Below are 22,693 nucleotides of genomic sequence, written 5' to 3'. Positions count from 1 at the left end.
AGTTTCATTTATGTTCAATTGGTTATTGCAGGGTAGAATGACATGTTTGATTAAGTATATGTGCTCATACATATATGTCTAAGTTGTTTACCGTATATGTTTTACTTAACCTTATGGCCTGTTCTTGCTAACAACTCAATGCATAATACTTAGAGTCGGAATATTATATACCTATATTGTGTAAGTCTTGCGAGTACCTTCGTATTTAGTGTATTGCCCTTAAATTGATGCAGGTATTGCTGCTACCAAGGAAGATGTTATCTTTGGCTACTTCGTGCCTGCCGATCAAGGTGACGGGCAAGAGTAGTTCATCCTACTCTAGGAGGTCGTGCCTTTGGGACGGTGCCTAAGGGCATATGACACTGCTCTCTCTTTTGTTGTATAGGTTTCTTTCGTTGCGTAGTTGTTATTTCTCTTTTGCTGTAAATTGTTGGAAACCGTTGCATGTTTAAAAAACTTGTAATATAATGTTAATTACTCGCTCTTTATTAAGCTATGTTGTGATGTATTATGTTGGAAGGCATGTGTTCCGATCTTAGGCATAAAACACGTGCTAGGACTTCCGGAGCAGTATTCGGGTTAATCGTTGAAGTCGTGATTAAGTAAATGATCGACTTAATGATTAATTAAAATATTGTTTGGACGGTTCCTCACAGCATGGCATTAGAGCTTAGTTTAATTAAGTAGCCTAAACATAATTAGAACATTATCTAGTAAGCGGTCAACTTCACTAAGCAACCCACTAAAGTTTCTTTTATGCCCCCTAATGATTAATATGTATGAACTTACTATATTATGCCTCTAAGTATGACGTATGTGGTTGTGATGCTTGATGGGGTGAGATGCATTCGAGAAAGAAACGTGTAGTTCAGAAGCGAGCATACTTTCATGTTTTATTGCTCATTTTGCATCATGCCTTTGAACATGTATTTTCATCAATATATAGTGTATGGATCCAAGTAAGTGAGATCCGACATACTAAAGTAGCATTAGTTGGAGTTTGATTTTTCACTTATGTCAGAATTTAACCTTTCTCATCGTCACAACAAGATGAGAACCCGTGGCAGTTTAGGTGATGTTCCTGAGGGTTCCAATGAGAATGACACGCCTCCACCACCGAGCATGGCGGAGATGCTTATGCAAATCGAGCAAAACCGTCAAGCTCAGACGATGCTCCTCGAGGCTCTCGTGCGCAACATGACCCCTCAAGGAGGAGGTGGGGCTGGGCGCCAAGATGACTTCTCGGATTTTTTGCAGACTCAGCCGCCCACCTTCACACGGGCTGAGAATCCCCTCGATGCCGATCCCTGGCTTCGCACCATCAAGTAGAAGCTCGCTCTCCTTCGGTGTGAGGACCATGAGAAGGCGTTTTTCGCCGCCCAGCAACTTCAGAGTGCGACGGACGCGTGGTGGTCCAACTATTTGGCCATGCACCCCGCCAATCATCGGGTGTCTTGGGCGAAATTCCGCCAGGCATTCCGTGACTTCCACATTCCTAAAGGCTTCATGGAGATCAAGAGGCGAGAGTTCATGGACCTCAAGCAAGGAGGCAGAACCATCATAGAGTACGTGCAGGTGTTCAACCACCTTGCACAGTATGCTCAAGATGAGGTCAACACCGATGAGCCGAAGCAATACCACTTTTTCAACGGCCTCAATTCCAAGATGCAAGACCGGCTGTTGACGCATAAATTCACCGACTTTAACAAGTTGGTGAGCACGTCCCTCACGGTGGAGTTCAAGCTCAAGAACCACCAAGAGGAGAAGAAGCGCAAGAGAGGTCCGTCACCTTTCATGGGTGGGAGGTCACAACGCGCCAGCGCGGAGAGCCAACCTCCACCATCTCACGTGTCGGCGTGGCTGCTCCACGTCCAATGTGGCTTGTGCAGCGTCCAGCTTTCTCCACCCCACAAGGGCAGACAGCAAGACCCGCTGGCTCCCAAGTGAGCGTGATCGGTGGCCCAGGCGGCCTGTGCTATAACTGTGGCCGTGTCGGGCATTATGCTCGAGACTGCCCATATCCGAAGCTGGGAGCCGTGATGACCGCTCCAAGGCCACCACCGGCTCAGTCTGCACCACAGTCCTCTCAGGCGACCCACGTTCCCAAGCGTGGCCGAGCGTGCGAGACCACTGCTGAGGACGTTCACGAGGGTGATACCGTTCTGATGGGTACATTGGATATGAGTTTTAAATCTGACATTGTGTCTGCAGTGGTTCTATTTGATTTCGTGGCCTCTCACTCCTTCATAGCTACGAGTTATGTTTGGCGACATAGGCTGAAAGTCAATACCACTCCTACATCGTATGTTATAGACGCCCCAGAGCCAAGGTTCTAGTTAACCAGTGTGTGACCAAGGCATCAGTGATCATCAACGAAATGCCCTTCGTTGCAAATCTATTGGTGATGGACTCGAAGGGAATAGATATCATATTGGGGATGAACTGGCTCTCTAAGAATAAGACTGTCATGGATTGTACTCAGCGGACAATTACTCTAAATGGTCCATCCGTCACCCGAATTCAATTGAAGCTTGAGGGTGTCGATTCTTGTCTTTTTTGCTTTGAAGGCTGTCCCCACTATAGATTTGTTAAGCTGAGCTGAAGAAGCAATTACAAGAGTTGCTTGTAAAGGGATTCATTCATCCGAGCTCCTCATACTGGGGATGTTCAGCACTCTTTGTGAAGAAAAAGGATGACACTCTGTGGATGTGTGTTGATTACCACCCGCTGAATGAAGTCATAGTGAAGAACAAGTATCCTCTCCCTAGGATTGACATCTTGTTCGATCAGCTAAGCGGAGCCCGGGTCTTCTCGAAGATCGACTTGAGACTAGGCTATCATCAGATTAAGGTCCGATCGGAGGATAATCTAAAGACGGCTTTCTTGACCCGCTACAGGCTATATGAATTCACCGTCATGTCCTTCGGATGACGAATGCGCCAGCATTTTTCATGTATCTGATGAACACAATATTCATGGAGGAATTGGATAAGTTTGTCGTGGTTTTCATCGACGACATTCTCATATACTCCAAGACCGATGAAGAGCATATTGAGCACCTCTGTATTATTCTTGGTCGGCTCAGAGATCATCAGCTTTATGCCAAGTTCAGCAAGTGTGAGTTCTGGCTTAGGGAGGTAGCTTTTCTAGGTCATGTTCTGTCAAAAAACGGTGTTGCAGTTGACCCAAGCAAGGTGCAAGATGTGCTTAAATGGGTACAACCCAAAAATGTCACGGACATCCGTAGTTTTCTTGGACTTGCGGGCTATTACCGTCGGTTCATCGAGAATTTCTCCAAGGTTGCCAAGCCAATGACCGAGTTACTGAAGCAAGGCAACAAGTTCGAGTGGTCAAGTGAGTGTGAAGTTCGCTTTCCAGACTTTGAAGAAGTTGCTCACGACCGCTCTAGTTCTCACTCAGCCAGATATGAGCAAGGGTTTCGATGTCTATTGTGATGGTTCTCGCATGCGCCTCGGATGTGTCCTTATGCAAGAAGGTAGGGTTATCTCTTACGCCTCACGACAGTTGAAGTGCCACGAGAAGAATTATTCGACACATGACTTAGAGCTGGCTGCAGTCGTGCACGCTCTGAAGATCTGGTGTTATTATCTGATGGGGAACTTGTGCCGTATCTATACGGGTCACAAGAGTTTGAAGTACATTTTCACTCAAGCCAATCTGAACATGAGGCAGCGAAGATGGCTCGAGTTGATCAAAGATTACGAACTAGAGGTTCATTATCATCCAGGCAAAGCGAATGTGGTCGCCGATGCACTAAGCCGGAAGGCTCATTATCATTGCCTTAGAGTCGAGCCTGGGAATACCACACTTTGTGATGATTTTCGCTAGCTTGGGCTCAAAATGGTTCCGGATGTCTTTCTTGCCAATTTGGAGATCAAATCCACTCTCCTGAACAATATCAAAGTAGCTCAAAAGGATGATAAGGGCATGGCCCGAATCTAGGAGAAGATGAAGATCGGCAAGGCCGTATGCTTTTCTGAAGATGATCAGGGTATTCTGTGGTATGGGAACTGACTAGTGGTTCCAAGGGTTGAAGCACTAAGGAAGAAGATTCTTGATGAGGCTCATGACTCTTTGCTATCCATTCATCCAGGGAGCACGAAAATGTATCAAGACCTCAAGTCACGGTTTTGGTGGACTTGCATGAAGTGAGAGATCGCTCTATATGTAGCTGAGTGTGATGTCTGCCAAAGAGTGAAGGCCGAGCACCTCAACCTAGCCGGTACACTTCAGCCTTTGCCCATTCCTTCCTGGAAGTGGGAGGAAATTGGAATGGATTTCATTACTGGCTTGCTGAAGACCTTGAATGGGTATGACTCCATATAGGTCATTGTGGACCGACTCACGAAATCAGCACATTTTCTTCCCGTGAAGACTCAATACAATGCAAAGCAGTATGCAGAGTTGTATCTCACTCGGATTGTGTGCCTACATGGGGTTCCAAAGAAGATCATTTCTGATTGAGGCACACAATTCACTTCTCACTTCTGGAGGAGCTTTCAAGAGGCTATGCAAACCGAGCTCTTTCATAGCACGGCATACCATCCTCAGACTGATGGCCAAACTGAGAGGGTAAATCAGATTTTGGAAGACATGCTTTGAGCTTGTATTCTCACTTATGGGAGGAGGTGGGACATATGCTTTCCCTTCGCAGAGTTCTCATACAACAATAGCTTCCAAGCGAGTATGGAGATGTTGCCGTTTGAAGCTCTATATGGCCGAAGGTGCCGAACGCCGCTGAATTGGTCCGAATCCGGCGAACGTGCTTTCCTAGATCCGGATTTGGTCAAGGAGGCGGAAGATCATGTTCTGAATATCCGCAAGAGTCTTCTCACGGCTTAATCCCGGCAAAAGAGCTATGCGGATCGTCGCCGCTGAGACCTCGAGTTCGCAATTGGAGATCATGTGTACCTCAAGGTTTCTCCGCTCAAGGGTGTTCGCCGATTCCAAGTCCGAGGCAAATTAGCGCTTCGATACGTGGGCCCATTCCAGATTGTTGCTCGACATGGAGAGGTGGCATATCAACTGGACTTGCCTCCGTCTCTCTCTGCCATGCATAACGTTTTCCACATGTTGCAACTGAAGAAATACCTCCGAGTTCCAACCGAGGTCATTGATGTTGCACCTCAAGAGTTGCAGCCGGATTTGTCATATTATGAGCGGTCGATAAGGATTTTGGGTGAAGCCGAGCGCAAGACGCGACGAAGTTCCATCAAATTTATCAAAGTCCAATGGAGCAACCACTCGGAAGACGAGGCAACTTGGGAGCGTGAGGATAAGATCCGCTCTGAGTATCCCGAGCTCTTTGCAGGCTTGTAAAAGTCGTTGTAAATTTTGCACAGTTGGAACATTTCATGTGTATGTGTTCATCGCCATGTGGAATAAAAAGGTGTGCATTGGATTCCATCTCTAACAGCATGATGTCTACTCACAGCGTGCTCATTGTTCTCTTCCCCCGACTCGTACCAAATCTCGGGGCGAGATTCTTTTTAAGGGGAGGAGGTTTGTCACGTCCTAAATCCTTAATCACACAATTAAGCATAATCATGCTTTTTAAGCATTATGTTTAATTTTGCGTAATTGTAAGTCAAAATACTAATGCACTTCGTTAAAAGGCAATTGGATGAGAGAAAAAAAATTTAGGAGGAAAAAGAATGAAATTCGCAGTCACAACGGACCCTTTTCTCTAAAAACGTGGGCCCCACATGTGGGCCAACCACCCCACCTCTCTATGGGCAGCAACCCACTCCCTCTCTCTCTCTCCCACATGCTCCCGAGCTCCCTCTCCCCAGCTCCAACCGGCCAAGGCAAGAGGAGCACCCCCTCTCTCCCAAACTCTCTCTTCCTCCCTCAAATCCGAGCTCAAGAGAAGGAGTGGAGGTAAGCATGTGGTACCATCGCGATCACGAGCTCATAAGCTATCCATTCCTCTAATTCATTTTCGTTTTCCCGAAGGATTTGAGCCGATTTTGTTGTCTTTTGGTGTTCTTGGTTGAAGCTCAAGGAACACCGGAGTTCTTCGATTTCTCGCCGTTTACTCCTTCTCCCGGTGGTCCCCATCCTCGGCAAAGCACCTTGGGTAAGTCCTTTAGGCTTCCCATGGCTTGGATACGTATTTGGTTGATCAAAATCCGAATTTGGAGCTAGATAGTGAAGTTTGGGTATTTTTGATGCTTTAGACCTAATTTGAGGGTTTGGATGAATTTGAGTTAGGAATTGAATTTCTAGGTTGGGTAGTGAGTTCTAGGACCCTTGAATTAGCTCTAAGATGTTTTCTTTCGGTACGGAGAAGTTCGCAAATCATTTTGGCCAAATTTCCCCCCTCTCAAACGGACTGTTCTGGAGCCACCTGGAGAATACGGGTTAACCCGGAGGGTCCGGACGACTCCCAGCCGAAAATAACAGAGGACCCCTCCCGGAGGGTCATCCGGAGACTCCCGTACCCGAAGGTTTCTAGGTTGACTGTTCATCAGCTTTTTTTTTTCTTTTGTGATGATAACTTGTAAAATTCATAGTAAATTCTCTGTAGCTCCAAAAATTATGAAACCAATTTTGTTGGTTTCATAATAATCTCCTCTATCCATTAAAAATATACCTAGCCATGAAATAGTTAATTAAATTTCTGAGATGAATTAATTAGATTAAGGCTTATTTAATTCAACACTAATTCTTTACAAGTCAAAAATGAGTGAAACCAATTTTGCTAGTCTCCTTATGACTTGTTCTATCTAGGAAAATTGTTTTCCTGCATTATGTGGCATATTTTGGGGCATTTCATCATATGCGCCTTGTGACACACATTGTTGCATTTCATTCATACTTATCATTGCACGCGTTATGTTTCATAGAGCATACTGATCCGTCGATCCTGAAGGCTAAGGACAATCCTGACACGCCCCACCTATTTGAGCCAGTGCATCAGGATAAGCATCTATCATATTGCACCTTTGTCGAATTGAATGAAATCTAAATATTGATAAACTATGCTTATGTATAGGTTTGCATGTATAGGGAGTCGATGTCGGGTTTTTATAGGTAGAACCTATGTTGATTCCATAATCCCTACCTTGAAATTTTCATCGATATCCTTGTATCCTTGGTAACGTGGTAAATGTCTAAGAGTCGATCGAAATGTTTAGCAATGCATAGATCTTCGGTAGAAGACGAGCAATGGTTCGACCGTTGTTCGCGAGCTTAGGGCTTACTACTTGTTCATGTATATGGTTATGTGGATGTTGGTTGGATGAGTGGTGAGTATGAGACGAGATGTGGGCGGTGTTAGGGGTGACGTCTGCCTCGAAGGGAAGTCCTGGGGGCAGTCCGGGAGAGGAACCTGGGCACCGTAGACCGCTTGTATCGTTTAAGGCCGATCGTCGGGGTAGTTGGCTTTAGCACTTACCTTACTCACCACATGCCGATCTAATGGTAAGGCGAGCTGAATACCCTCGCAGCTGTGGCTTTGTGGGCCTGAACATCGATGGTGTGAGCGGACGGGCTTGTAAGTGGTACTAGTTTACTTCAAGAGTAGTTCTAGTACCGTCGTGCCGAGCGATGCATGATCCACACGGTTGGGGCTGGTTGAGAAAAGTTGTCACGAGTACCCCTTTGTGTGCATTTTAGCTGGTGGCACAAGCCGTATGGTCCTCGTGTCGTGTGGGTCCAGGAGCATCCCCTTGCAGAGTGTATAAACAGTTCGAACTGTCGCGCTCTCGATCATGAGCATGCTATTGTTTCATTTGCACCCGGTTGTAGAGTTCTCGTTTGTGGGTGATGGTTTGGATATGTGGTTGATGGTTCGGTTATTATGGTGATGGATGAGTTGGTTCAGTTTACTTATATGTTCAAGTACTTATGTTACATTTATGTTACAGTTTCATTTATGTTCAGTTGGTTATTACATGGTAGAATAACATGTTTGGTTAAGTATAGGTGCTCACGTATATATGTCTAGGTTGCTTACCGTATATGTTTTACTTAACCTTATGACCTGTCTTTACTAACAGCTCAATGCATAATCCTTGGAGTCGGAATATTATATACCTATATTGTGTAAGTCTTGTGAGTACCTTCGTACTCAAGGTGATGCTCTTAAGTTGATGCAGGTATTGCTGCTACCGAGGAAGAGGCTGTCTTTGGCTACTTCATGCCTATCGATCAGGGTGGCGGGTAAGAGTAGTGCATCCTACTTTAGGAGGTCGTGCCTTTGGGACGGTGCCTAAGGTCATGTGGCACCACCCTCTCTTTTGTTGTATAGTTTTCTTCCGCTGCGTAGTTGTTGTTTCTCTTTTGCTGTAAATTGTTGAAAACTGTTGCATGTTTAAAGAATTTGTAATATAATGTTAATTACTTGCTTTTTATTAAGCTATGTTGTGATGTATTATGTTGGAAGGCATGCGTTCTAATCTTGAGCACAAAACACGTGTCGGGACTACCGAAATGGTATTCGGGTTAATCGTTGAAGTCGTGATTTAATGATTAATTCAAATACTGTTTGTATAGTTCCTCACTCCATTTTAGTGTGGGATTTGAGAAGAAAAATGAGTTGGGTTGAGAGATTAGAAGATTGAGTGCAAGTGAGCTAAAATCCATTCTTGTGCACTCGAGTTCATCGGCAAGAAGTTCATGAAGCATTTGTTACTCTTGGAGGTGAAGCCTCCTAGCCGGCTAGGTGTTGCCCGGCGAGCTCCCGTGCGTGTGGTGAGCTGCGGGAAAGTTTGTGAAGGTTGATCTCACCTCCGCAAGGGAAGAGATAAAGCTAGTGGATCGAGGAAAGCGGTTGAAAGAGACCCGGCTCGTTGGACCTTCCTCAACGGAAACGTATGATTCACGGTGGTGAATCCGAACTTCGGGAAACAAATCTTTGTGTCTCCACTTCGGTTTGTTTACATTTGAGTTTTTGCTCAATATTTGTGTATTTTACTCGATCTACTTGTTCGTGTGTATTTGATTGTAGGTTATCCGTGGATCTATTTGGAATCATCAATTGGAACATATGACTTCATTTGGTTTGAGCTAGAACTCTGTAGGCGTTGTTTAATTTCAGTTTTGAGCTCATTTCTGTACAGAACCCGGAGGGTCCGAATTTTTCCGAAGGTTCCGGAACTGTACAACCCGGAGTATCCGGATTAACCCGGATACTCCGTTGAACAGTGTTTTCAGCCTCTTTCAATTAGCATTTTCTTGCATATATTTTGCTAGAATTGAGTAATCTTTGTCACCCTAGGACTATAACTTTCACACTTATTTAGGGTGATTGTGCACTAGGTTAGACTAGCATATTTAGGATTTTCTCTTGTGAAAAATTTATTAGTTTATTTTTCGCTGTAAGTTTAGGCCAACGAAAAAAGGGGTGAATTTTTGTAAAAACACCTATTCACCCCTCCTCTAGGCGACATCATTGTCCTTTCAGAGCGGTGGCCTCACCGGCCCGGACGAGGGCACCACTGGCTCGAGCGTGAAACGGGGAAACCGTTCGAGGCACCCATGGCGGTCGGCGACGACCGGAAGCGGGCGGCGACAACACATGGTGGTGCTAGCTCCGTGGCGGCCCGGTCCAACACGTCGACGGTGAAACGACGGTGCAACGGCCCGAGCGAGGATACCTAAAGGATCTACGCGGGTGTGCGAACTCAGCGGCATGCTCATCGGCCAACGGACCCGGCCGGAAGGTGGCCGGCGGCGGCTCACAGAGACGGTGGCGGTTGGCTCACGCGGGCGGCCGCGCCGGAGACGAGCTAGAGCCAAGGCAAAGCGTGCAAAAGGAAGAGGTGAGCGAGGAGAAGCTCACCGCGTGGTTGGTCGGGGCAGAGAAGCTTCAGATCAACGGTTTCGACAATGAGGGGCGGAGCCACTTGGCCGGCGCTGAGGAAGACAAGGCCGGCGCGCTCTAATCTGGATGGAAGAGGGGGAAATCGTGCGGGAAACGGGTGGAGAGGGCTTCAGCAACCTTCCCATGCACGGTTGAAGCTCCAAAGGGTGGGCTAGGGCTCAGGGTGGCGTGGATTTGGGTTGCGGCACTGTTGTGCTTTGCGCTTGTGCTCGCTCGGCTCTAGTGCTTGTGATGGCCGGGAGAGAAGAGTGAGGGATAGAGAGAGAGATGCACGGGAGGGGATAAGGACGGCAGACGCTTCCTCTCGAAGCAACTTGGTGCCATGACTCACTGGCCTGCCTCCAAAGTCCACAAAACCGGTGAAGTGCAGTAGAAAGAGAAGGGATGGGCGCGATGAACAGTTGCCAGCCAAAGAAAAATATCCTCTCTATTTACTTCATCGAAACGAAAGCCTTCCCAAGATCCAAAATTTGCGAAACAATTTTTTTGTGAAACTATAATTCATGTGAAATCCATTTTAACTTGTTTTACCCAAAAACCTTGAGCCAAATTTGAACTAAAATTCTACAAAGATGCAAGCTCTTCTAACTTGTAGTAATTTTTATGCCTTCAAAGTAATTTCCAAAAATTTGGAAAAATTCATTTATATTCTTCACATGGCATAGGATAATTTCTAAAATTATTTCCAACCCTATGTTTCATAGAAATTTTGTGAGTTGCTTCTCAAAGCATCACCTTTAATTAACTTTAACAATTCGGGTTAAATTTAAATCACATGCCAAAAATTGCTCAAAGCAATAAACATGATGCTAATAATGCTCATTAATGCTTAATGACTTGATTAATGATTTTGGGTTGTCACAACAATCCAACACAAACTATCCAATATACAAAATTTAGCACAAATTTTGAAGAAAAATTCAGCACAAATGTAGAGTGAGTTGGTACAAAAATGATAAGTAAATTCATAAAAATAGAATGTCAAAGTTATTCTGGAGAGAAAAGCCATTTTGAATACTGAGAAAAGCAAATCAGTATAATTGTATAAGCAATTATTATAAAATTAGAAAGCAAATCAGACTCAATATGAATTTACAAAGCAATCCAGTACGAGTACAAAAAACTGAAGTCTAAATTTGAGAGCAAAATAGACTTCAAATCTCAACATGCGGGTGGGGTGGGCGGAGGCAACAATTCCCACTAGGGGACACACTGTGCTATAGCAAAAGATAGAAACTAACCATTATCCTAAGTGGAAGTACCAATTTTTAAAAGCAATTAACAGACAAAGCCTCAAGTTTATAATATCAAACATATCTGATTTGAAGCCTAGACAATGATATAACTATATTGGCATTTTCTTTGTAATAAAAAACTCGACCCAATAGGAGAGACACCCCAAAGGTATTACATTAAGGTCGAGAAAAGGCTCCAAAGGCTGACTACAACCTGCACGCTATCACTGAGCGAACACGCTACGACCACGGGGAACACACAGCGAGAGGGCTTTTTTTGCGAGAACCAGGGTTCAAGCCCTTATTGGTAGCCTCACACCTGGAGATCTTACCACCGTGCTATTCGCAAGTTATCATTTTCCTTCTAATAAAAGATCTAAGTATACATGCAAACTCAATTAAGGATACTATGCATCTTGCAAATCTCAGCTTGCAACTATATTGCATCTCAACAGACCAACTTTCTTATGAAACTATACAATATTGCTTTTGAAGAAAAAACACACAAAAAATGTGATCTAAGAACTAACCTGAATACAAGGGTGAAACCTTGAGCCCATCCTGTTTTGATATGAAGATGAGCAAACATTGGCTCCACAAACCCTTGTTTAACCTAGCAATAAAGAAAGAGCATAAAACTGAACATCGCAGAAAACCAAGACTATTGTATGTGCATAAAATGCTTCTAGTAAATACCGAAATTGCTTCTAATAAGTAAAAAAAATGCTTGTATGTACAAGGACTGGATTTGAGCCTACTCGTACTAGCATTTGCTCAAAACACTTGTCCATGTTGCCATCTTCTATTCTATATACTTTCTTCAATAATGAAGTATGAGATTTCAACTATTAATCTACCTCTAGTTAGGTACTTGGCAGTAAGAAAAGGTAATAGTAACTCTGTGATACCAATTCTGAAAGAGAGAAGAAAAAAAGACCAAAACTGCTATATGATGCAAGTGGAAAAAAGACAGAAATAATGACGGTCATGGATAACAGGGAAAAACACGAAAAATCACTATCCCTGGTTTTTTACATAGAACAATGACTGTTATCCCTACTTTCATAAACAGATTTGCTAGAAAAACTATTGAAATGCCAGTTTGGAAGATCCTATTAAATATAATATATTTTTAGCGGGTGTATTAACTTTGTTTTCTACCAGAGAAAGTTCATTAACTCAATTAACCGTGTGCGATTAACTGCTGTGATCTAGCCATTGCCATCTATGTGTGTACAAATACTAATCACAAGTCATAGCTCTGAACAAGCTGGCTCCCTAAGCATTCCTTGCTCTTTTGATAATTAACTACCAGAACTTATATAGAGTGAAAATTTGCTCTCATGACTCCTGAGATCACCATAGAAAATAAAACAGATGCCTACCGCGCACTAACTAAGGTCCACACCTTTTGACATGCGTACCCAAAGCAGACTAATTGTGAACACAATGTACATGAAGATTAGAAATGCTTAGCAATCCAGTGCCATCTATCGTGGTTTTTATCCACTCGTTCAAAGGATAAAGCTCCACAGCCCCCTACAAATCATACCAACACAAAAAGGGTCACATAATTTTGGGTTCAGATCAAGCAAAAAAAAAAAAAAAAAAAAAAAAGCAGCGACCATAGCTTATATGCTGAGGAGGTCGTTCTCGCTTCATTGCCGGTGGTGATGGTTGCCTCGTCGAGCTTCACAATTGAGGCGATCCGTTAACTAGTGCCATGATCCTCCCCTTCCCTCTCTGAGGAAGGCATCTGAGCATAACACCAACAAAACTGCAGCAAAAACATTCCTATTGAATAGCTGAAGAAAACTTACAATTTTTTTGACACAATCCTCATCGACAACAGATCCAGATGCCCACATCGTTATACGCGACGCCCCCAGCATGTGCCCGCCAACGTAAGCAACTTCCAAGATCTAGTGTCCTTTCATTTATTATTTCATTATTTGCTCTATCTCCTGAAACCAATGTCCTGGACGGATTCTTTGTTTGATCTTGTTTTCCTGATTGGATCTCTTGATTTTGTTCTTGTTTTCTATTCGCCCCACTTGCAGACTTATAAATTCTGTCTCTTTCTCCATCATATAAAGTTAAGTTGGGGCGTTTTCTGTTGTCTAAAGACTAAACATCTCTTATTTGTCTTACTGTCAAAAGTTAGCACCTCTTTTCTCACACTATTTTAACACCATTCGTTATTTATTTTCCTTTGGAAGCATAGCTCAGATTGTCCTTGGACTTTACACCAAACTATCCAAACAGATTCAGAAAGGACTGAAGCTGGCAGAATCACCTTCTGAGCTGAGATAGTGAAATCTCAGCCTAGCCTTCAGTGTAGGTATGGTCAGGTTAAACGATGCATGGAGGTGATGAGGCAGGTATTGTCAGTTTCGCTGCCATTTTGATTGGTTAGCATCGGTCTGTGCAGCACAGTGGCTGTTTTGGTTCGGTGTGCATCTGCACAGGGTCTGTACTCTGAAGAAACATTCGCGGAAGGCGAACACCACCGGCACCCCAGCTTTAACTCGCCTGCAACTTTGGTCCGTTTTTATGTTGTCGTAGTACTGAGCTTGTACGGGCTACTGCCCTTGCCTCCCTTTGTAAGTTTCTTCCAATCGGTTCTGTGAACAACGTGCTGTAACTTCGGCGATTGGCCCAGACCAATTATTGATGCGCATTAGGTAGAGTTGCTTCCTAGACTGTCCCTGCAATTCACTAAGAACGCTCAAATGACACCTTGATGTTGATGTTGGGGTCCGTGCTCATCTCATCTGATCTGCTGAGTTCCAGCACGTGAAGTGCCGAACTGCCGATGCGTCTGCTCGCTCGAAAGGCCGGAGCAGCGAGCACGACGCGTGCTGCACGCCCGTCCGGCCTCCGGGAGCCGGCACAGCCGCGGACCCGAGCAGCCGGGCAGGGTCCCCGCGTTTTCCTGGACAGGTAAACGGCGGTTGGTGACAACCGTGGCCGTAAGCATCGTGCCGCGCAGTCATCAGTTACGAGCTGCCGGCCGGGGTTGGGTTGGGTCGCCACCGACAGCCCCCGTCCCGGCTCCACGCAACGAATCATTCGCCTGCACCTCACGTGTCCCGTCGCTGCCGGTGTGGTTGATTGGTTCGTTGCGTTGCATGCTGTCGTTGTCGTTGGCCGCGCCGAGCTGAGCGGAGACAAGGAGAGGAAGCGCCTGACTGCCGAGCTGACATTTGCCGGATCCCGAGAGCACCGTTCTTCCTCGGTTGATTACTCTTCCTCCCGGTGGATTAGCTAACCGATTGAGCTGATTAGCTCGAGCGCGCGGCATAAAGACCGTCCTTTCCTCCCGTGCTTGCTCTAAGCAAAAGCGGAGCGAAACCAGAAAAAAGGAAAGAAAAAGTTGGGTTTTTTTTAATTAGGAGGTAGTGGTCGCAGTAATCATGGGTTCATAAAAGTTGGATATGTCCGAGCTGAGGCGGATTGGATCCCCGTCGCGACGTGGTGAGCTCTCTCTTCCGCTGCTACCTGCTCTCCCTCTCCTCGTGCGCGCGCTCCGCTTCGCTTCGTGGGGTCGTGTCCGGCCGGCCGCCTCCTCCTACCTCATCAGCATTTCCTTCTCCGCTCGTATTAATCTTTGCCTCCCACCTCTGTCCCCGTGTGTCTGCGTTGTCCACCTCGGCCACAGATGGTTTCGTTGATGAGGTGAGGTGACGTGGGGGAGCCAAAGCCAAGAACCGGCGGCGTTTGAGGTGGGTTGTGCCGCGAGGTGGCAATGGCGCCGTGGTGGGGGCGGGAGGCGCGGGGAGGGGGCGGGACGTCGGTGGTGGTGAAGATGGAGAGCCCGGACTGGGCCGTCCCGGAGTCGGAGGCGTCGGCGGGGGGTAAGGCGGGGCGCGGCAAAAACGCGCGCCAGATCACGTGGGTGTTGCTGCTCAAGGCGCACCGCGCCGCGGGGAAGCTTACGGGCGCGGCCTCCGCCGCGCTCTCCGTGGCGGCCGCCGCGCGGAGGCGGGTGGCTACCGGGCGGACTGACTCCGACGCCCCGCTCGGGGAGAGCCCGGTCCTGCGCACCAGGTTCTACGGCTGCCTCCGCGCCTTCGTCGTCCTGTCCATGCTCCTCCTCGCCATCGACGTCGCCGCGCACCTCCAGGGCTGGCACCTCGCCGTCGACGTCCCCGACCTGCTCGCCGTCGAGGGGCTCTTCGCTGCTGCGTACGCGTCCTGGGTGCGCGTCCGACTCGAGTACCTCGCGCCAGCGCTGCAGTTCCTGGCCAACGCGTGCGTCGTGCTGTTCTTGTTCCAGAGCGCCGACCGCCTCATCCTGTGCCTCGGTTGCCTCTGGATCAAGCTCAAGGGAATCAAGCCTGTGCCCAAGGCCGGCGGCAAAGCGTCGGACGACGTCGAGGCCGCCGCCGAGGAGTTCCCCATGGTGCTCGTGCAGATTCCTATGTGCAATGAGAAGGAGGTGAGCTGGAAAAGCAAACAAAAATTTCGATTCTCTGCTTGATTTCTGTGTTGGGATTTGCTCAAGGTCTCATTTTGTGATTGGGCGTTGAGTTGCCTGGCCGCATTGGTGGTTGCAGAGATCGAAGGATTCGGTTTTTGAGCTGCAATTGGGGGGACTCATTGGGTGGTGGATAGGATAGGGTAGATTGGGGAATCTTGGTTGTAGTGCCACTAACGCAAAATATAGGGTTCTAGATGTTATTTGGGGATTGGAGTTATGCTTAAAAAATGGAACGAAACGGTTTCGATTTCTGGCTGACAACTGCAAAAGTACTATAGATGGTTACTTCCGATTTCTGGCTGACAACTGCAAAAGTACTATAGATGGTTACTACGACATTTTGGTGTGGGTCTTTCTGTTACTAAGTGTCCGGTTGGTTCAAGAATCGATTTTGGGTTGGAGTTTTTGGATAAAGAAGAGAAAGATTCAGTTTTGGGTTGGGAGCTCCAGTGATTCTAGAGCTCACTTATGTCTGCCTAGTTTTGTATCTTTTTACTCCGAAATACATTTTAGACTGTTTAATTTAGATATTGTTATCATGTCATTTAGTAAGGTGAAATTATCAGGAGGATCAGACATTGTACTGACCCTGCTTGGAGGGGGAAACTATTAAAAGGAAGGGTTACTCAATCAGCGTAGTACTTCTGAATAGGCTAAGATTAGATTCATTGTAGACAATCCTAAAGAAGGGAAATATTGACTAATCAAATAATCTGTGCAATTATATAGGAACTCTAACCAAATTTCTCGTTCCTTCGTTTATATGTTTGCAGGTGTACCAGCAATCCATTGGCGCTGTTTGCAGTCTGGACTGGCCAAGGTCAAACTTCTTGGTGCAGGTGCTGGACGATTCTGATGATGCTGCCACGTCAGCTCTTATTAAGGAGGAGGTGGAGAAGTGGCAACGTGAGGGCGTTTGCATATTATACCGACATCGGGTGATCCGTGATGGCTACAAGGCTGGAAATCTCAAGTCAGCCATGAACTGCAGCTATGTAAAAGATTACGAGTTTGTTGTTATCTTTGATGCTGACTTTCAACCCCAACCAGACTTCCTGAAGCGAACTGTGCCCCATTTCAAGGTTTCCCGGACATTTTTTGCTTACATTTTCATTAAGGATGATTCTGTGCGAATTCTATTGTCTTGACTCGCTGTGTGTGGGACTTCCAGGGCAATGAAGATGTTGGATTAGTTCAGGTAAGGTGGTCATTTGTGAACAAGGACGAGAACTTGTTAACTAGACTGCAAAACATAAACCTGTGCTTCCACTTTGAGGTGGAGCAGCAGGTTAATGGTATCTTCCTCAATTTCTTTGGGTTCAATGGAACCGCTGGAGTGTGGAGAATAAAGGCACTTGAGGATTCTGGTGGGTGGATGGAGAGGACGACAGTGGAGGACATGGATATTGCTGTCCGAGCACACCTCAAGGGCTGGAAGTTTCTGTTCCTTAACGATGTTGAGGTACTTGCATAAATTTCGTTGTGCTTTATGAATATTTTATATTGTGTTCAGACTTGTAATTACAATTAAAGTTGTGTTACACGATTATCCTTTCAGTGCCAATGTGAATTGCCAGAGTCATATGAAGCATACCGAAAGCAGCAACATCGATGGCATTCTGGTCCCATGCAGTTGTTTAGACTCTGCTTTGTAGATATTATTAAATCAAAGGTATGGACCTTTTCTTGTATGCATATTCTGAAATTTGGATTGCTCATCATCGTATCAAATTCTAAGGATCCCTTTTGACACATGGTTTAGGATCATCCATTCATCCTTTTCTACCCGTTGAGAATATTTCAGCTACACTCACTGTAATAATTTAGCATGGTGGACTATGAAAATGGATTTCTAGAGACTGAATGGGTTCCTTATATGACCTGAACCTTCCATGATTCTTATTTTGATCCCTCGTAATTTTAAGCACTTATTTGAAACCTTGAGTTATGCCGCAGAAGCAGAAAAGAGATAGAGGAAAAGAAATTATTTTGGGTATATTGTATCATATGCCACTGTCGGTTATTTTCTTGTTCTGTTTTTAACACACAACTGGACTTCCAATTTGGCATATGCTGGTTTACTGTTTTCCACTCCTTTTGAGGCTCGTCATTTTTGTATTGCCTGCCCATTTTTTAAAAGTTGTAGTGAAGTCCATCTAGTCAAAATTTTCCTAAAAGCCTGGGTTAATTGAAGTAATGTGCAAATAAACCGGGCCTGTGTGCAATACACTTGTATCGAAGAAACTAACATTGAAATACAAAGCGGATCAGTAACTGTTCAAGCACTTGTGTCTACGTTTCTTTGGTCTGTGGGACTCGATTCTTAGAATAGCCTTTATGCCATTTGTAGCAAAAAAAATGCATAGTTGCTCTCTATCATTATATGTTCAGCATTTGATCAGTATGTTTTCTTTCCAAATTTTTGACCTAATTTTTTCTTGGGTTCATTGGGCTGGGGCTGACTTTCTTTCCTTTGCTGCAGATTGGATTTTGGAAGAAGTTCAACCTCATATTTCTTTTCTTTCTCCTTCGCAAACTTATTTTACCCTTCTACTCCTTCACTCTTTTCTGCATCATCCTTCCCATGACAATGTTTATTCCTGAAGCTGAGCTCCCTGCTTGGGTTGTGTGCTACATTCCGGCAACCATGTCCTTACTGAACATCCTCCCAGCCCCCAAATCCTTTCCGTTTATTGTTCCCTATCTTCTATTTGAGAATACGATGTCAGTAACAAAATTCAACGCCATGATTTCTGGCTTGTTCCAGCTCGGGAGTGCCTATGAGTGGGTTGTCACCAAGAAATCAGGCCGTTCTTCCGAGGGAGATCTTGTTGCCCTTGTCGAGAAGCAGTCTAAGCAACAGAGAGTAGGGTCTGCACCCAATCTCGACTCCCTAGCGAGGGAGGAGTCTCATCTCAAAAAGGATTCCAAAAAGAAGAGACACAATAGGATATACAGGAAGGAACTAGCACTCTCCTTCCTTCTCTTAACAGCAGCAGCTCGCAGCCTGCTTTCGGTGCAAGGCATACATTTCTACTTCCTTCTGTTCCAAGGGGTCTCATTCTTGGTCGTTGGTCTCGATCTAATCGGCGAGCAAGTCGAGTGATACAATACAAGGAACGTGATGGATTTCTTTTTGCTGTGAGGGGGGTAAAGCCATCAAAGAGCACTTCTGGTAAAGGGAAGAACAGTACATGATTTGATGCATACACGACTACACGAGAAGATTTGGTCCCACTTATTGGGGGTTATAGTTCGTCAGACACTGAAATGTGGAATTGTAGATATATGACTTGGGAGTTGGGAACTGGGTCTGTGAGTAGTCTTGGAGGTCGAATTCTTTTGTAAGAATCTTCAGTGGTTAGATGGGTTCTTTTTTGCTTACTCTACATTTACCTTCAAAGGGATATACTGTAGTTTTCCATGTACTTTGGCCACTTGCTACGAACGCATACTGAATTACTGATACTATGATACTTGTTCGTTGGTTGTACACCCACTTGTGGGTAGAAGATAGCACTGAGAACCCGGCACAGGGAATATGTTCTGCATTGGTGCATCGAGAGTTAAACTTATTTTGTAAATGACTGCCATTTGTGAATGCAAGAGCACAAGTGTGATTTATGGGAGGATATTCAACCTCTTCGAAGTATGAGCAACAACTGTTTTTGGCTTCCCCATCTGCATTATTCAGAGTCTTAAGTGTTCGGCCTTGTATCACCGTCCTTGAAAAGGACAATTCAGAAGCTTTAAGTACCGGGGCTCTGTCGCTTATGTCAAGATGATGTTGATATGTTCTCTTGGGTTTGCAGTTTAACATGCTACTTCTATCGGGCTATAGCTTTACAAACTTTTTATTTTAAAGGAAACCGGCAGGAGAATTATCCGTTGTATTAAATAGGATAGCTTTACAAACTGGCGGCTTTATTCGATCATGCTAGTAATATTTGTGCTTTTCTGCTTCGTTATCCTGGTTGAATGGAAGGCCGCTTGCTCTGGTTGCTCGTTCTGTTCCGGAGCGTGGTACGTGGTAACAGAGTCAGAGAGACGGCGCTCGCGCGGAGGACGGCTTGCAGAGCGGAGGACGGCAAGGCAACGGCTCCTCGCGGATGGGTGTGGCTGAAGTGCACGGGGCACCTGCATGCTCGGCGTCGTCGATGCGCCGTCAGGCTGGCCGCGGGCGGTCGAGCTCAAAGCGCAACGCGCGGCTGCAGGCAGTGTCATGCCATGCTCCGAGCCATCAAAAGCAAGATCAAAATTTTCGACCCATCGATCCAATCATCATATCATATGTTCTGATGCGCCGCACGATCGGGTGAAGCGAGACTGCGCATGACGACCCGGGGCTCGGCGCCGGCGTCCAGCTTGCGCCACGACGAGGACGGAGGCAGAGCAAGGGAGAGGTGAACACGGCGAAGAGAACACGCGCCGAGGCGGCCGTCCATACCGACCACGAGGGCCATGGAACCTGCACCACCCTCTCCTGTTGCCCGTTTTAAAAAAATTACAAATCTTAACTGTTGTCGTCCGTTGTTAAAAAAAATATAAAATTAAAAAAGGCAGGACTCTAGATTAGTAATTGTTAAAAACGGGTGCATATATTTACAATTTTTAAAAAAATATAGAATTAAAAAAGTTCACTCAACCGTAACGTATCGACCCACGCTGGCCCAAAGGTTGGACAGCTGAAGCCTTAGCCCTAACGTCGCTCCAACAATGCCGCTGTTGTACCCCGCCTTTCTGCCGCTTGTTGGTGTCATCCCTAATGCCGACGAGCCTCTTCAACAACCCCAAACACTAAAAATCAAATGTTTCGGCGATTAAAACCAATTGTTCCACCCATTTTATTCAAAAGTTCCAAGAATAGAAACCAAATGTTCTACTTAAAAAAAATCCAAATCTGACGGAGGTAGGGCACGTAGGCAGCAACGCTTCTGCAAGTAGGATGAGCAGGAGGTGACTGGGATCGGTAAAAGGAGGTGGGGAGAAAGGAGGGGTTGTAGGGAGCACGACGATAGTAGTCGGGAAAGGGAAAGCCAGAAAGAGACTACTATGTTCCTAGATCTGGGGAAGGTGATATCAGGACCTTGGCGCAACAGGAACAGCCAGAGGTAACAGAGAAGATCGTAACGGAGGAGGAGAGGCCCATAGGACAGGGAGAGACGAGTGAGTGGCTGGTAATATGTTGGCGTGCATTGTAACTTAGAGGCCGATGAGTATACAAGCCGTGCCGAACGAGAACAGTGACAGGTTGGATGTGACTGACCATTTCGTGGCAAACACGTCCCTCTGGCGTGACTCGAGACATCTTCTTCCTCCTCTCACCCCTTTCTCATTCTAGAACCTTCTAGAAGCTTCTACTCCTACCTTCCCCTAGCAGGTCCGTAACAATTGGTATCTAGAGCCTCACCACCCGAGCGGTGTTTACCCGGTTTAGTCAGGAGTTGCGTGGGTGAGCAATCCTCATAGCTCAATTTGGCATCATCAAAGGAAGACGAAGCCAATCTGTATCTGAAGCCTAGGTATACGTCGAGGAGACAACATCACTTGGAGGACATGGAGGGGGAGATCACTCAGCTTCATCAGTTCATGAAGCCGCTGGACGAGGATCGACATGGCATCTCTGACTACGGGTGAAAGGGCTGGTTCAGGTCACCTCTCAGGGATGGGCGTGCTTGGAGTGCCTCCCCGAGAAGGACATAGAGGGCCAAATGGCTACCGCGATCTCCACGACCACCGAAGGTTGGCTCCTGGGTGTGTGACCACCTACGCGCCACCTTTGGTCACAGGTGCGCAAACTCACCCGATCCTCATTTTGTTGATGAGTGTTTCATTCAAACCAATTTCTCGGCCTTTTCCGATTCTTCTACCATGCATGTTGGACAACATTTTAAACTCGAGTTCCTTTGCTTTGATGGTACTCAACCTCATTTGTAGAGGAATTTTTGTGAGTATTATTTTGATCTCTATTTGGTGCCAAGGGAGCAATGGGTTCGAATTACGGCGTGTCATTTTGTCGGGACCACTGCCACCTGGATTCAGGGACATAATTGAGCTGTGGTGCGGGAGGATTTCTGTATCAAATTATTGGAGAGGTTTGGCAAAGAGCAATATGAAGATCAGATTAGGCAGCTATTTGAAATCCAACAAACTCAATCAGTGGTTGAGTACCGAGAAAAGTTTGAGCCCCTCATGCATCATATTTTGGCACATAATCTAGCTTTTGACATGGTGTTTTTCACAACAAAGGTTCATCGATGGTTTGAGGGATGACATTCGGGCTGCAATCATGTTACATCGACTGAAAGATTTGGACACTGCATGTTCACTGGCTACATTACAAGAAAACATGTCTGTTCATGGCCGTCAGTGTGGGGAACGGATCAATGGAATTCTGATTTCATCGCGGCTGCCAACATGGACCGCTCCTGTGGTGACCACACTTGCGGCCACCACACTTGTGAGATTGTTCATGGATGCTTTGGCAATGGATAGACATGGTACTGAAAGTGCTTGTGCCCTTGGTTCAAAACTGACAAAGGATCGCCTCGCTATTGTAGTGAACATGACCCTTTTAGGGTATGTATGTGATTTTAGTAATTAATGACAACATAGTCAATGAGACTAACATGTTTGTTAAGTATATACGTTAGTAGGTCTTATGGATGCAATACATGTAGAAGCTACCGAAGCGGAACTCAAGAAAGTTTGAATTGGACGAGTTTAGAAAAGGTTGCACTCACCGGATGGTCCAATGCTCAGTAAAATGTACACGCCGGAGTGTTTTCAACTTAGAAGAGAAAATTAAAGACTACAGCGGATGGTCCGGTGCTCAACAAGGTATACACGTCGGAGCATTTTCTAGGAGCAGTATTTCGGTATAGAAGGAGTTTTGAACGCCGGATGGTCCTACAATGAAAAGGAGTATACACCGGAGGCTTTACCGGAGCATTTTCCAAGAGATGGTGCAACGGCTTGTATGGTGTGGTTATACACGCCAGATGATCTGGTGATCAGATGATTATACACGCTAGGCAAATGCATAGTGAGAAGTGGCTCGGTCGACTCAAGTATACACACCGGATAGTTCGGTGATGGAGTTTAATGTTACACCGGAACATCTGG

The 22,693-nt window shown here is 45.8% G+C and overlaps 1 protein-coding gene across 1 annotated transcript; it reads left to right on the top strand.

Annotated features, from left to right (window-relative positions):
- The first annotated feature begins 14,116 nt into the window (after positions 1-14,116).
- LOC133908826 (probable xyloglucan glycosyltransferase 1) lies at positions 14,117-19,036 on the top strand. Its single transcript, XM_062351000.1, has 6 exons — positions 14,117-14,562; positions 14,747-15,526; positions 16,342-16,650; positions 16,740-17,030; positions 17,127-17,240; positions 18,051-19,036. Exons 2-6 carry the CDS (start codon positions 14,834-14,836, stop codon positions 18,672-18,674), a joined length of 2,031 nt encoding a protein of 676 aa, XP_062206984.1. The 5' UTR covers positions 14,117-14,562; positions 14,747-14,833; the 3' UTR covers positions 18,675-19,036.
- The last annotated feature ends 3,657 nt before the right edge of the window (positions 19,037-22,693 follow it).

The sequence above is a fragment of the Phragmites australis genome, chromosome 2 (assembly GCF_958298935.1).
Source record: "Phragmites australis chromosome 2, lpPhrAust1.1, whole genome shotgun sequence".
In the NCBI taxonomy this organism is placed as follows: Eukaryota; Viridiplantae; Streptophyta; class Magnoliopsida; order Poales; family Poaceae; genus Phragmites; species Phragmites australis.
This window is presented reverse-complemented; position numbering and strand designations above follow the sequence as displayed.

Coding starts and splice junctions, on each gene's coding strand:
- LOC133908826 (XM_062351000.1), top strand. CDS start 14,834: ATGGCGCCGTGGTGGGGGCGGGAGGCGCGGGGAGGGGGCGGGACGTCG. Junction 15,527..16,341: donor CTATGTGCAATGAGAAGGAG/GTGAGCTGGAAA, acceptor ATATGTTTGCAG/GTGTACCAGCAATCCATTGG. Junction 16,651..16,739: donor GAACTGTGCCCCATTTCAAG/GTTTCCCGGACA, acceptor TGGGACTTCCAG/GGCAATGAAGATGTTGGATT.